Genomic DNA, 15708 nt, shown 5'->3' with positions numbered 1-15708 from the left:
ACTCATTTTTTATGATGTCTATTCAAATATTACAACAACTCATTGAGCAACTGATGTTGCCCAGCCCAAAATGAATTTAAACTTTGGGGGATTTTTGGGCCACACCGACTGGTGCTTAGGGGTTACTCCTGGATCTGCACTTAAAAATTACTCACGGTGGGGCTAAAGAGATAGCATGGAAGTAGTGAGTTTGCCTTGCATGCAGAAGGACGGTGGTCCGAATCCCAGCATCCCATATGGTCCCCTGAGCTTGCCAGGAGAGATTTCTGAGCATTGAGCCAGGAGTAACCCCTGAGCGCTGCCGGGTGTGACCCCCCCAAAAAAAAATTTACTCATGGTGGGGCCAGAGCACACACTAGCCTAGGACGGACCACGGTTAGATCCCCCAGCTTCCCATATGGTCCCCAAGCCAGGAGCAATTTCTGAGCACATAACCAGGAGTAACCCCTGAGCATCACAAAACAAAATAATTTACTCGTGGAAGGCTTCAGTTACCATATAGAATGCCAGGGATCAAACCCAGGTCAGCCGTGTGCAAGGCAAATGTTCTCCCTGTTGTGCTACCACTCCAGCCCCTCAAAATAAATGTAAGTTTTAGTTTTTGTTGTAGGGTCACACCTGGTGATGCTCAGGGGTTAACCCTGGCTCTTCACTCAGGAATTACTCCTGATGATATTTGGGCAACAATATGGGAGGCTGAGGAATGAACCAGGTTGGTAATATGCAAGGCAAGTTCCCTACCTGCTGTACTCTGCTCTCTGTCCCCTAATCTTTAGGTTTTTGCTTGCTGTTATTTTTAATTATTTACTGAAATTCTTTTTATGTTTTTGGTTTTGGGGCAACATCCAGTGATACTCAGGGGTTACACATGGCTAGGTGCTCAGAAATCATTCCTGGCTTGGGGGACCAGATGATAGACCAGGGATTGAACCCAGGTCTGTCCTGGGTCAGCCACATGCAAGGCAAGCACCTTACTACTGTGCTAGCACTCTGGCCCCACTTCCTGAAATTTTTTTTTTTTTTTTTGGTTTTATTGGTCACACCTGGCAGTACTCAGGAGTTACTCCTGGCTCTACACTCAGATATCGCTCCTGGCAGGCTCAGGGGACCATATGGAATGCCGGGATTTGAACCACTGTCCTTCTGCATGCAAGGCAAATGCTCTACCTCCATGCTATCTCTCCAGCCCTGAAATTCTTAATTATGTCTTCTAATAATATGAAAAAAATTATCATAGTACTCTAAGGAATCCTTTTAACAGGACTGGAGAGAGAGCACAGTAGGTAGAGAGTTTGCCTTGCATGCAACCAAGCAGGTTCAATCCACAATACTCCCATAAGGTCATGATCTCTGAGCACAGCCAGGTATGACTTCCCCTTGCCCCCCAAAATAACAAGGAACTCCTTTTAACTAGTTTTCTAAACCCCCCCAAAAATAAATAAATTATGGGAGATATCCTCCTGAGTCAGTTACCAGTCCTGTTACACAGGGCTGACTGATCACAAAGAATGAGGCAGACACAGTAGTCTGTGTCCAGGCAGTGAAATTGCCTAAACAGACCAGTGAGCACAGACTTGGCCATTTTATTTAGTCAGCCTCTGCATTTCCTTCATTCCTGTCACATTCAACTCCCTGTAAATTAGCACATACCTTTCTAGAACTGGATTTACTTAGCCAGGGACATTGTGAGTAACCAGCCCAACTGTTGGTCGCACCCAACGATTACTTTATAATCTTAAAGTAAGGGATTATCTTGGGTTTTTTCCAAGCAGAATTCTCCCTGAGAGGCCACCTGCTCTCCAGTTCCTGTAAACCTGTTTGAGTTTATTCATCCCTAGCAGGACATTTTTTGCTCTGCTGTGTGGCTGCAGCACTGATGTACATGTGCATGTTAAATGTCCTTTACTAAGCCCTTATATGGGCTTTCCTCGCCCTGGTCTACCTAGCCGAATGCTTGGTGCTTTTCCACATTCAGGTGTCTGTCACTTGGGGGTCAGTAGCTGCCTGCCCTCGGCCTGCCTTTGTCGTTTGTAAAGGCTGTTATGAATAATGCTCCCACAAGTCTGGGAGGCCTAGGTATCAACTGTTTCTTTTTGCTAAGAGCAGAACCCAGAAGAGTCATCTGCCATCAGCATGCAAATTCCAAACAGTGTCAGTGTCGTCATTGCAAAGTGCTGCCTGGTCACTGCCACCTCCTGTTGGTGCACTGGGCAATGTTTGGTGGCCTCGCCTATGCTCCGGAAGACCTTCCCTACCCCCATGCACGGCTTATCTGCAAGCCCTTGTCCTTCTGGCTCTGGAGCAACCACACAGGGGAGCAGAGTTCACCCAGCGGCCTCCCAGATCTGAGTTCAACTACGGCATGTGCCCCTGCCAGGGCGGTGCCTAGGCTTCTCTTTGCACAACCCTGCAGGAGACACCTGCCAGGATGGACCTCCCTGCCCAGAATTACCTCTCGGCCACTGCCTGCCTGGGGACGTAGAAATCTTCTCCAGCCAGATATGTGGCTGCTGTGCCACCCCCGAAGTAGGTCTTTCTCAGCAGTGAGGCCACGGGGTTCCGGATCAGCAATGCACCCAGGCCAGTAGGGAAGCCGAAGATCTTGTAGAAGGAGAGGGGCACGAAGTCGGCCGGGTGGACAGACAGGTCCAGGGGTGCAGTGCTGGCAAAGGAGGCCGCGTCCAGGAGCACGAACCACTTTCCAGGCACACTGGTTGGCTGCCTCTGGCCAGACTTGACCTCTCCAATCCAGGAGAGCGGGTACCTGGTTCCTGAAAAGTTACTCTGAGCTGGGTAGCAGAAGAGATGCGGCACCTGGCAGTCAGGATCTCCCGTGTCCGGGCTCTGTTTTTCAGCTGAGTCCATGTCCTCGAGGCTGACCGGGATTGAAGGCACGCCCAGGGCCTTGGTGACCTCCCTCATGCCTACCACGGAGGTGTGGCTGTCGGTGAGGTAGCAGAAGCAGCTTCCGCTGTGCCCAGAACCTGGGGACACCCATGGGAAGGCCTCAGCCACTAGCTTGAGAGCAGCCGTGGTGCCTGCTGTGAAGATGACGCTGTATTCCTCAGGGCAGGTATGAAAGTGAGCCAGGATCCTGCAGGGAGCACAGGTCAGTCATGGCCAGTCAGGGTCAGAGTGTGGGAGCTGTCCTCTACTGAACAGTGCAACAGCCACTGCACACACCCCAACTCCGATCTCACCATAGCTGAAGTTGGGGCAGGGGAAGAGAGAGGCAAGAAGAGATGGTGAAGGAGTCCAAACTGGGACTTTTGCCTGCCTCCCAAAACCTGGGAGTGGGGTAAGAGAAACCCCAGCCATCCTTCACCTTATGGAAAGAATCCTGCCTTGGTTCGCTCAAGTGTGGACATGAATGTGTCTATGCGGTTCTTACTCTGGTCACCCTCCAGTGAACAACATCCCTTCCTAATCGGAAGGAATTCAAAACTGTCTTCACTGACCCAGTGGAGATGATTTTCAGCAATGATTCCATGTGGAAAACTGATGATGCTTAAGAGGAGGGGCAAAGAGGCCGAAGCGGTGGCGCAAGCGATAGGGTGTCGGCCTTGCACACTAACCTAGGACGGACTGAGGTTCAATCCCCCGGCATCACTTATGATCCCCCAAGCCAGGAGCGATTTCTGAGTGCATAGCCAGGAGTAACCCCTGAGCATCACTCGGTGAGGTCCAAAAACAAACAAACGAACAAACAAAAAAGAGGTGGGGCAAAGGAAATGAATAAAGATGCTTTGTGAAACAATGGTAAGAGCAAGCGGTAGGGGCCAGAGAAATAACATGGAGGTAAGGCATTTGCCTTGCATGCAGAAGGATGATTTGAATTCTGGCAACACATATGGTCCTTCGAGCCTGCCAGGAGCGATTTCTGAGCATAGAGCCAGAGTAACCCCTGAATGCTGCAGGGTGTGACCCAAAATCCAAAAAAAAAGGGCTAGCGCTAGAGAGATATTACGGTGAGTAGGGTGCTTGCCTTGCCTGGGGCTTACACAGGTTCAATCTCTGGCACCCCATATGGACCCTTCCAGGCTTGCCAGGCATAATTTCTTAGTGCAGAGCCAGGAGTGACCCCTGAACACCACTGAAGCACACGAGAGAGAGAAAGAGAAGCGAGAAAAACTTTTTCCTTTCACAAGTAAGTCAAGAAAATAGAGGGGAGTCCTTGTCACTCTAGCACCAGCCTGGTGCACCACACCGGAGCTGGGCACACCTGAGGGCTGCCCCTGTCCCATGCCTGCATACTCATCTTCCTGCCTTCCGGTTCCCAAGCTCATCTCTGCACAGAAGAAGGGGATCTTCTGAAAGCAGCTTGAATCTTCACGGGGTGTGGGCAGGTGGTCAAAGGGAATCCCCAGCCAGCACGCCCGGTCATGCCACACCCCCACCACTCACCTATAGCGCACCTGCTCCACCGTGTCGTGCGTGAGTTTGCTGCTGATGTTCTGACTGTGAGGGTTCCCTGGAAGTCACAGAGACGAGGCCATGAACAAATCTGTAATCATGTATCTCACTGTGATTCAATTAAAAATTTTATTTTATTTAATAAAATAAAATCTAGGGCCGGAGAGATAGCATGGAGGCAAGGCGTTTGCCTTTCATGCAGGAGGTCATCAGTTCGAATCCCGGTGTCCCATATGGTCCCCCGTGACTGCCAGGAGCAATTTCTGAGCCTGGAGCCAGGAATAACCCCTGAGCACTGCCGGGTGTGACCCAAAAACCACAAAAAAAAAAAAAAATAAATAAATAAATAAATAAAATAAAATCTAAAAAAACTAACAGCTCAGTAAACCTTCAGACAGTTATTTTAATGGCCACCCCCTTATGAGATATAATTTTCACAAGCTTTCTTTTATTGAAATATTATTTTAACATGGATATACATGGAATCTATTATGCAGAGTGAAATAAGTCAGAGAGAGACACACAGAATAATCTCACTCATTTATATTAAGAAAAATAAAAGACATTATTAAAATAATTCCCAGAGATGAGAGCTGGAAGGACCGGCTCACGATATGAAGCTCACCACAAAGAGTGGTGAGTGTAGCTAGAGAAATAACTGCACTAAGAACTATCATAACAATGTCAATATGTGAGGGAAGTAGAAAGCCAGTCTCGAATACAGGTGTGGGGGAGGTAGGGTCTTTGGTGGTGGAAATGTTGCACTGGTGAAGGGGGGGGGGGTGTTCTTTTTATGACTGAAACCCAACTACAATCATGTTTGTAATCACAGTGTTTAAATAAAAATATCACTTAAAAATAAAAAGAAATATTATTTTAATAATTCCTTTGGCATTTCATTGTAACAAAAAATATAAAATAAAATATTTTGTTCCTGCCAAAAAGGTAGGACTGGGAAGGTGGGTGGGAAACTGGGAACAAGGGCAAAAGAAATGTTCCATTGGTGGTGGGATTGGTGTTAGATACTGAATTTCTGAAACTGTATTATTAACAACTTTGTAAACCATGGTGCTTAAATAAAGGTTTTTTTTTTTTTTTTAATGTTTTAAAAGAATGTTCTCCAGACCAGCATGCCTATTTGCTAACCAGGACTGCTGGATGTTCTCCAGACCAGCGTGCCTATTTGGTAACCAGGACCGCTGGTTACATGGTTACACCGTGAATGGAGTTAGTCTGGTATAACTAAGAACTTGTCTAGAGACTCAGCCTCATCTGACGACTCCAAAAGCCCTCCAGACTTTAGGTATTTAGCTGATTTACATTAGCTCGATGGGACCCAGTTTTCTCTTCCATAGAACAGATTGTGATGACAGACCTGTGCTTTGAAAACAAACTCTGGGGTCAAGAGAATACAGGAGTTAAAGTTCTTGCCCTGCATGGGACAGCCCAATTCAATCCCTGACAAAGCTATCCTGCTGTCCTATCTGACCACTTCAAGAAGGCAGGACAATCTGCCCCACTGCTCCCTGTGCACGTTCCTACCTCAAAACCTACCCGCTTGCAGGTATGCTCCAAAAGAGCGTGTTCTCTCTGACTGTTACTTCTGACTCTAGTAACTTTTTACACCAACTGCTAGGCCCAGCCAAGCCATGCTGCCACCATTACTCCCGACTTCCCTGCTAAGGTCCCCTCCCAGGCATGTTGTGCTGCTGGCCAAGGCCCTCCACAACTGTCCATCATTAACAGATGCCCTGCCCATCATCAGACTCCACAGCCTCATTATCCCTCCCAGCAACTCAGTCACACTCCCAGACACCTCATTATCCCTCCCAGCAGCTCACTCACACTCCCAGACACCGTCCTCCCCTCCCTCTGGGTTCCTGAAGCTCTAGCTCAGTCCTTTTGCCTAAATTCCCTCTTCAGCCTCCAGCCTCAACCCTTTCATGGAAATCTTTCTGACACTCTCTTCTCACCCACCTCATGTTACCTTCACATAGGTGCCCTGCACAGCCAGGCAGGCACATCCATTTAGAAAACACTAGAGTACAGTCTTGCTTTGACTAGAACCTAGTGCTGGAAAGGAAGACCTATGTGATGTGGAGCAGTACAATGACCACGCACCTGACCCATTGTCTCATGAGGGTCTGTCAGCCCTGTGTGCTCCCCAGGGCAGCAATTTACTACTAATCCAGCATAATCCTAGCAGCCAAATGCTGCTCCGAGCAAAAGTCAGATGAGAGATGGGAGGATTCTTTACCGTAAACATTTTCCAGGAGATCCTTTGTGAAGTTTGTAAGCTGGCTTTGAGGGAACAAGGTGGCTCCCGCATGGTCAAGGTAGACGGTCCCTGAAAGAAAGTACACAGCCAGCTGTGGTCACCTGAAACAACAACCCACTTGACCTTGGTGTCCCACAGAGTCCACAGGTCAGTCAGAGATGTCTGGTCTCTGGTTCCTCCCACTCTCCTGACTGCTGCTTCTTGATGCATGTGGAAGCATGCAGAAGGCTATTTAGATCCTCCTACAATAGTTAGCTGGGGGTATAGGAAGGTACAGTCCTATTAGATGAACCAAAATATGATTTGTGGACCTCAGCCAGCACAGAGGTCATAGTACAGAGCCCCAGTTCAGCAGTCTACACTGAATCTGCTCCACCACCAGCCACTCAGGCCCTTTCACTTGGAAGGGCTCAACAATCCATAAGGGTTAGTATGAAAAACATAGGGAGATAACCTCCAATCCAAAGGCCTGAGGTCTCCAACAAAAGATTTTCTAAGTCTCTTTTGGGGTGACACTCCTTAATTTTGCTCAAGACAAGGGGCCATTGACTAGCACCCTCAGACCTCAAGCATCTTGGCTCTTATTTGTATACTCACTCCACTCCCCATACATGGACAAGGAAATTCCCATTCATGGGCTAGGCAAAAATTAAGGTCTTAATTAACCAAGGCTACCACAAAGAGAATCCTCAAATCTGCTGAAAAGCAAGAGGGAAGGAAGAGGTGAAATTTATATTGTTTTGGATGGTTCATATTCTCCCTTCCAATGAAATAAAGAAAAGAAAGTTCTTTATGTTTCAAAACTCACAGCAGCGAAGGGCTGAGTTTAGTAAACAGAAAGCACTGCCATCCAAATGCAGAGGAAAAGGCTTGAGATACAGCATTTAAGGTGCTTATCTTGCATGCTGCTGGCACAATTTTCATCTCTGGCACCACACACAGTCTACTGAATACTCTCAGGGTCTCTACTGAGTACAGAGTCAGGAAAAATCTCTTGATCACTTACCAGGTGTGGCCCCAAAACAAAAATAAATAAAAATAAAAGGTGCCAGAGCAATAGTACAGCAGATAGGGCATCTGCCTAGCACATGCCAATCTGAGTTTAATCTGATATCTCATAGGGTTCCCCAAGTACTACCAGGAGTGATCCCTAAGCTCAGAGTCAAGACTAAGTCCTGAGCACCTTTGGGTGTGAGTTAAAAACAAAGCAAACTAACAAAAAAAGAAAGAAAATTAAAAAAATTATGGAACTAAATATGAATTAAAAACAACCATCCAATCATGGGTCTGTTCTGTTACAAACAGGGACTCAGTGTAAGAAATATCTCCTGGACCCAAAGAGATGGTATAGCAGGTAGGTTACTTGCCGTGCACATGGCCAACCCTGGTTTAATTCTTGGCACCCTATATAGTCCTTGAGTCCCACCATAAGTGATCCTTGAATGCAGATCCAGGAATAAACCCTAAGCACAGCCAGGTGTGGCCCCAAACCCAAAATAAATTAACTTTAAAAAGAAAAAAAGAAATACCCTAGGAAAGTGCACCCTTGTTTGAATGTCAGTGCAGACTTAGACAAACCTCCAACTGCCTGCACTCACGGACTACCACTCACTCAGATTTATAGGGACCACCCTGGTTTATGTAGTACAATCTGCAGTCTTCATGCACTGCTATGTACAAGGCTTCACCACCACCACAAAAGTAAGTATGGAAGGGGCTCTGAAGGTCAGTCCGGGACTCCCAACTAAACACTTTTTGTGTAATATTTGCTTGGCAAAGGCGAGAAACAAGGGTCCAAACACATCTTTCCTTTCCCAGGGTCATGACAGGGATCAAAGCATGGGGATTAGGGGATTAAGGAGGTGTGGGCTGAGCCCACATTTCCTGAAGGACTAGGTCAGGGATCCAGCCGTTGGGAATGAGCTGCCTCCTCCCTCTGTGCCTGGGGCTTTTGCTCCATCAAGCTATTCACAAATCAAAAGTCCACCATGAAATAAACCTCCCGTAATACAAAAGTTAAGACAGAGAGTGTGGACAGAGGGATGAATGTGCCACGCAGAGAGGAAGCAGACTGGGAGGCTGAAGAGTTAATATAAGGGTAGGGCACTGGTCTTGCTGATCCTAGTTCGACTTCCATTTCCATCCCTGCATGGTTCCCCCAATAGGGTCAGGAGTGGGCCCTGAACACTGCCAGGCGTTTCCCAAAGAGAGGGAAAGCGCATAGACAGGTCAGAGAAAGAAGTTCCTCAATTTACTTCGTTGACATTTGGACCAAGAACACACAAAACGGCCGTCATGTCCCCAAAGTTCCCACTTGGAAAAAAGCATCGAGAACATCCCTGGAGCTAAATCAACGGCCAGGTGAGTGAAAGGGAAAATCATGGCATGAATGAGAATAAAAGGTTTCTATTTGTATGGTAAACACACGCGCACGCACACTGAGTCGGTGTACCTGGACTCTCTGGGCCTGCGGAGCCCCCAGCGCACTCCTGCTAAGGATGTAGGGCGCCTCCCCGACAGACGCCAAAATGGGGAAGAGGGCCAAGCCTGAGCCCTGAAATCTGGTCCAGGTGCCAGGCACGGGGCCAGATAGAGCTTGATTTCCCCCCACCCACCCACTCACCCCAACTAGCCTTGCGGGGCAAAAGGCATCCCGCAATCCTGGGTCTCAAATCCTAGGTACGCCTACAGTCGCCCCGTCCTGGAAACACTGGCACCGCACTAGTTTGCTGAAGGGAGACAGATGGGGAGCAGCTCGTCCGGGAAGGTCCATCCCAGCCACCGAGAGATCAGAGGCCGACTGGCTTATTTTGGGGGGAGGGGGGGTTGGGTTTTGGGTTTTGGGCCACACCCGGCGGTGCTCAGGGGTTGCTCCTGGCTGTCTGCTCAGAAAGAGCTCCTGGCAGGCACGGGGGACCCTATGGGACACCGGGATTCGAACCAACCCCCTTGGGTCCTGGATCGGCTGCTTGCGAGGCCAACGCCGCTGGGCTATCTCTCCGGGCCCCCGACTGGCTTTTTAAACAAGCAGAGAGCAAAGCCACCGGGAGCCCATCCCAGCTGCGCCGGCTGGACAAGAGCCAGGCTCTTCTCTTCTGGAGCAGGCCGCAGACTCGGAGGCGCCCCCGGCCGCCCCCGCTGCGCTGCGCTCCGCTCCTGGGCGCGCGCCAACCTCGACCGTCGAGGCCGCGGCAGCAAGGAGATCCCGGGGGAGCCTCTCGCGCAGGGAGCGAACGAGCCGGGGAGCCAGACCCTGCCCGCGGAGCGGGGGACAGGTGCGCGCCGGGGAGTCCAGGAGGAGCCTGGGGCCGCGGCAGCACCGCAGATGCCCGGCCTCGGCGTCCGCGGGCAAAGTCTGGGAGCCGCCCGCCCGCCCGCCCGCCCTCCGCGCCCCGCGCCCACCTGCCAGGCGGCCGAACTCGCGCTCCCGCAGCTCGCTCAGGCTGCGCCGGCCCGAGCCGCCGCCGGAGCCGTAGCCGTAGCCGGACAGTCGCTGCGCGCTCGAGTCCAGGAACCGCGCGAAGCTCAGCGGCTCGCACCCGGGCCGCGCCGCGCCGCCGTCCATGGCCCCGCCGCCCCGCCGCCCGGGCCGGCCCGCCGTCCAGCCGTCCAGCCGAACCCGGGCGCAGCGGCTCCGCCCCGGCCGCGCCTCCCGGCTCGCGGGGCCCGGGTCGGGCGAGGGCGGCGCCTGTCTGGGTGGCCCCGGCCGCGCCGTGACTCACCGGGCTCCACTTCCCGGCTGCGGGCGAGGCTTTGAGCGGCTCCCGAGATGCCCGCGGGCCGGGGGGAAGGAAGCGGACGCGAGTGGGGCACACGGATCCGGGCGGGAGGCTGGCCGGAGGAGCCAGAGCCCGCTTTGCCCTCGCTAGCCGAGCCATTGGCGCTCCTGGCCCCGCGGGGCTCCCAGCAGGCGGTGCCTGTGCAGCTGTGTGCCCGACTCCGAGGAAGGGGTGGCCAAGGAGAGCTTCATGTTCCTGGAGGTGCAGGGTATGAGCTGGCCCTTGGTCCAGCGGCTCGGACCCAGCACCGTTAGTCACGCACGGAGGGGCAGGTGCAGAACCCGGATTGCGGATCCCAAGCCGCAGAGTCCGGCGGGCAGGCGTGGGAAACCGGCCCTGGCATCGGCTCTCGGGTGCCTCTGCGAGTTTCGCAACGAGCTGCGAAAAGGGCCTCGAGATAGGTGGCCGGCGGGCCGGGAACCCTGAGGGAGGCAGAGCAGGTCAAGGGATGTAGATGCACTCGCAGGAGGGCAGACCACCGAAGCTTGCCGCAGCGGGGCTCGGGATCGACCCCAGCCACAAGCTCATAGCCACAGCCGGTTGTGGGCCAGGGCGCCAGGCACCGGGGATTGCAGGAGGAGACATCGGCCCCTGAGGCCCGGCCTGAAAACCACTGGAACACCACAGCTTGCCAATCACCTGGCCTGAGAGCATGGGTACAGTAGGAAGGCGCCTACAGCACCTCCATCTCAACTTCTTTGACTCACTGTCAGCCCCGTGGCTGTTGCTCTCAAGCTCTCGAACTTGTTCTTCAGGGAAGTGTATTGATGGATGAGTGCCTGCATTTGCGACCATGCCCCTTTCCGAGACACACACACACACACACACACACACACACACACACACACACACACACACACACACACACACACACACACACACACACACACACACACACACACACACACACACACACACACACACACACACACACCCTCTTTCTCTGTCCTGTACCTTTTTCAGCGTATATGACTTGGGAGCTGCTCCTTGGATCCTTGCCCACCCTGTCTCTAAACTGGAACATGGTGAGGTCGGTTCTTCCAGCACCTGTACTCTGAATGCTCCCCAAGTGCCTTTTCCTGTCCTGCTTCCAGTGAGCATCTCCCCCAGGCCAGGCTTTTCAGGCATTAGCTTTAATGGATCATCTGGAAGCCTATTAAAGCGCCAGTTCTGATTAAGTTTGGGGTGGATCCCATATTTCTGTGCACACAGTGGCATCCTAGGCCTGCTTTCTGAGAACCAGGGGTTAATCAGAGGTTCCCAGACTGAACTTGGTCTTACACTCCATTTTTTCCCAGAAAAAAAAAATTACACATGTGTTTACCAGCTGGCCTAAACAAACCGGAGCCAGCCACAACTTTGTACCTCCCTCGTCTTTGATAAGAAGCCTTCGACAACTCTACAAATCTGGTAGGGAACTCAGAATGCATAGTCCCTGACAAGGAGCTCCAGTGATGAAAATCTCTACTATGCACGACATAGTATGCACGCTCACCTGGCCAAACTTCTGAGGGAACTTTGGAAGAGTGAAAGCAGCATGTGAAATGTGGTTGTCAAGAAAATCGTTTGGAGAGCTGGAGGATAGAACAAGTAGGTGCTTGCCTCACAGCAGCTGATATTAGTTTGAGCCCCAGCATCCCATACGGTCTTCTGAACACCACCAGGAGCAATTCCTGAGTGCAGAAACTAGACTATCTCCTGAGTGCTGCCAGCATGGCCCCAAAACTAAACAAAAATGGAGGGGGGGGGCACAGCCAGTACAGTAGATTGGGAATTTTCCCTGCATTTAGCTAACTTGGGTTCGATGCCCGGTACCACATATGGTCCCCCAAGCCCTACAGGAGTGATCCCTAATGGAAATGGCAGAAACAAGCACTGAGCTCTGCTGGATGTGACCCCAAAACAAAAACAAAAGGTGTGAGTTCGTGTGTGTGTGCGCAGGCACAGTGTGTGTGTGTGTGCGTGTGCGTGTGTGTGTGTGTGTGTGCGTGTGCGTGTGTGTGTGTGTGTGTGTGTGTGTTGAGGATTAGATTTCAGAGGCTTTGGTTTGGAATGAGAATTTAATCTAGTATTTCCTGTTAGACTAGTGAGTATATTAACAATCAGAACCTGCTGACCTAAGTAAGCAAGAGGAACTGCTTGGTAGGAAAGTGTGAGAGAAACAGCAATGGAGTTGGAGCTTCTTTCCAAAGCTGACTGGGTTTGGTCTGAAAGAAATAATTGGAAAATAGTATCTAAAAAAAAAGTGAGCTTAGGAAGCCTCTCCCCTGGGGTGAGAGGAGACCTTTTCTAGGAAAGGAAGCTAAAAAGGGCAAGCTAAAAGGGCGGCTCAGAATCACATTATGACTAGGAACAAAACTCCACTGTTTCTAACTGACTGTTACTAGGCAGACCACAGGAGTGAAGAGCCGGGTGGGTGTCTCCCACACCAGTTCTCACAGCGCCTTTTCCGGCCTCTCCCAGTCTCTGTCCTGACCTCCTGGTCCTCGTCCCCGGACACACTAACATTCTAGTTCTCCACCAACTTCACTCTGCTCCCATTCATTCAAATTCAAATGTTTCAGAGTTCGATTCTTCAGCTTCTTCCAGTATAGATTAAAATGACAGTGCTGAAAGAAGGGTAGATATGCTCCAATGGTTTTACTTTTTGCCCAGTAGACCTTACTAGGCAGTTGGGGGGGGGGGCATGATGACTGCAGATCACACCCAAGTCTCTTGCAATCAAAGCAAGTCCTTTGAGCCATTTCCTTGATTAAGAATCTATATACTGGGGCCGGGCGGTGGCGCTGGAGGTAAGGTGCCTGCCTTGCCTGCGCTAGCCTAGGACGGACCGCGGTTCGATCCCCCGGCGTCCCATATGGTCCCCCAAGAAGCCAGGAGCGACTTCTGAGCGCATAGCCAGGAGTAACCCCTGAGCGTCACAGGGTGTGGCCCAAAAACCAAAAAAAAAAAAAAAAAAAAAAAAGAATCTATATACTTAGAATATTTACCGCTCCAGTTCCTGGAGTGGTAGCACAGTGGGGAAGACATTTGTTTTGCAAATGGCCGACAGAGGTTCAATCTCCCACATCCCATAGGGTCCCCTGAGCCTGCCAGGAGTGATTTCTGAGTGGAGTCAGGGGTCAAGCATTGCTGGATATGGCCAAAAAACAAACAAACAGAACAAACAATAGAAAAGATCAGGGATAGAGTAGTGGAGATGACATTGGCCTTGTATGCAGCCAATCCAGGTCTGATCCCTGGCATCCATATGGTCCCCTGAACCTGACAGGAGTAATCCAAGTGCCACTGGGTTTGGCCCAAAAACAAGCAAGCAAACAAAAAAATATATATGTATAAATGGGCTCAATGGGGCCAGAACAACAGTACATCAAGAAGACATTTACTGCACATGCATTCAACCTAGGTTTAATCTCCCCCATCCCATATGGTCCCCAGGCACAGCCAGTAATAATTCCTGAGTGAATGGCTGGAGAGATAGCATGGAGGTAAGGCGTTTGTTTGCCTTTCATGCAGGAGGTCATCAGTTCAAATCCCAGTGCCCCATGTGGTCCCCCGTGCCTGCCAGGAGCAATTTCTGAGCCTGGAGCCAGGAATAACCCCTGAGCACTGGTGGGTGTGACCCAAAAACCACACACACACACACACAAATTCCTGTGTGAAAAGTCAGAAGCAACCCTTGAGCATCACCAGATGTGCCCCCCCCAAACAAAAATAAAAGAATATGAAAAAACAATAAAATCAATCACATTCAAATACTACATACAAAATTCCTAGAGTGGTTGTTGCATAATGGAAAGAAGGGGTCAAATGACCACACCGTGTGGGTTGTTAGTACAAAAATGGTCAAAATAATCTGTGGCTGAAGCTCAAAAGGCTGGGAACTAAATCCAAGCATAGAGCCAAGAATAAACCATGAACGCCTCTGGGCAAGGCCCTAAAACAAAACAAAAAGAGTAATCTCATTTACCTTTTTATTTTTCAAGTCCTCTCTCAGAAGAGGGCATGTTCCACAATGTCCCACAGAGGAGCAAACAGAAAGAAGGTCCACAGTAGTATGAAATGAGGCAAATTCAGTTCTGAAGAAGGAACAGATTTTAATTTAGGACCCATGGGTGCAGGTCTGAATCCCTAATGAAAAGGCCAAGGTTCTAAGGATCTGAGATAACAGAAAAGAGGGTGTGTGATCATATTTCAAAGGTTTTGTGATTTACATAAGTCCTACTGCTACAGGACCCAAGGTAAGTCAAGAAAATGAGGTAAAATAATCTATTTACATGATAAATATGTGAAGCTATTAATGATCACATGATGGGAATAAGTCCATTACAGCGCACATCTGTTAACTCTGTATATCTTCACAGTATGATCTTCACCACAACTTGCAAAGTGTAACCATTCAGCATCTTCTGCTTCATTCTGTTCAGCTTTTCTAGTACAATTCTTCCAACACAACTTTTTGATAGCAAGTGTATGACCTTGGCTAAAACAAAGATCGGAAAATCATAAAATATACATATACAATAAGGCTAAAGTATTTAGTGGGTATTCAGTTACATATGAATTTAGTTAGTTTCATTATTGCTACATCCTCTAAAATGTTTAAGTTCAAATATTATCACTAATATGTTAGCAATGTTAACCCTGGAAACATCATAAACTAGTTATAATTGTCAAGTTGGTAGTGGAAAGTTACCTTACTGACCAAATATCCCACTAAGAAGAGCAAGAAATAGACCATGGACTTCTCTCATGCTAATGATGCAGTATTAGGGATCAAACTGGGTTGGCTGTGTGCAATGCAAGTACCCTGTCCACTGTACTATCTAACTGACCCCTAGAGGTAAGTAAATGGTGACTTTATTTTTATTTTCATTTTTTTTGGGCCACACCTGGCGATGCTCAGGGGTTACTCTTTGCTGTCTGCTCAGAAATAGCTCCTGGCAGGCACGGGTGACCCTATGGGACACCGGGATTTAAACCAACCACCTTTGGTCCTGGATCGGCTGCTTGCAAGGCAAACGCTGCTCTGCTATCTCTCCAGGCCCAGTAAATGGTGACTTTAAAAAAAATGATAAAAAAAAAAAATGAATGATCAAAATGTATAAAATCAGATTTTTTTTTATGTCTCACTTCCTCACATTTGGAAAGTTATTAAGAAATTTCCTTGGGGCCGGGTAGGTGGCGCTGGAGGTAAGGTGTCTGCCTTGCAAGCGCTAGCCAAGGAAGGACCGCGGT

The 15708-nt window shown here is 49.7% G+C and overlaps 3 protein-coding genes across 4 annotated transcripts in view; 1 reads left to right on the top strand and 2 right to left on the bottom strand.

Annotated features, from left to right (window-relative positions):
* The window catches only part of MOCOS (molybdenum cofactor sulfurase), a 49322-nt gene extending 39042 nt beyond the window's left edge, over positions 1 to 10280 (bottom strand). The window contains exons 1-4 of the mRNA XM_049769722.1: positions 10094 to 10280; positions 6671 to 6760; positions 4405 to 4471; positions 2453 to 3094 (exon numbers count right to left, since the gene is read on the bottom strand). Of these exons, the coding sequence (XP_049625679.1) occupies positions 2453 to 3094; positions 4405 to 4471; positions 6671 to 6760; positions 10094 to 10256 (962 nt within the window). The 5' untranslated portion in view covers positions 10257 to 10280. The remainder of the gene's footprint in view (positions 1 to 2452; positions 3095 to 4404; positions 4472 to 6670; positions 6761 to 10093) is intronic.
* RPRD1A (regulation of nuclear pre-mRNA domain containing 1A) overlaps positions 1 to 15708 on the top strand; it is a 1137547-nt gene that overhangs the window by 971088 nt on the left and 150751 nt on the right. The window lies entirely within an intron of this gene.
* Positions 14440 to 15708, bottom strand: part of ELP2 (elongator acetyltransferase complex subunit 2) — a 58872-nt gene continuing 57603 nt past the window's right edge. The window contains exon 22 of the mRNA XM_049769644.1: positions 14440 to 14953. Within this exon, the coding sequence (XP_049625601.1) occupies positions 14797 to 14953 (157 nt within the window). The 3' untranslated portion in view covers positions 14440 to 14796. The remainder of the gene's footprint in view (positions 14954 to 15708) is intronic.

The sequence above is a fragment of the Suncus etruscus genome, chromosome 3 (genome assembly GCF_024139225.1).
Source record: "Suncus etruscus isolate mSunEtr1 chromosome 3, mSunEtr1.pri.cur, whole genome shotgun sequence".
NCBI classification, from domain to species: Eukaryota; Metazoa; Chordata; class Mammalia; order Eulipotyphla; family Soricidae; genus Suncus; species Suncus etruscus.
This window is presented reverse-complemented; position numbering and strand designations above follow the sequence as displayed.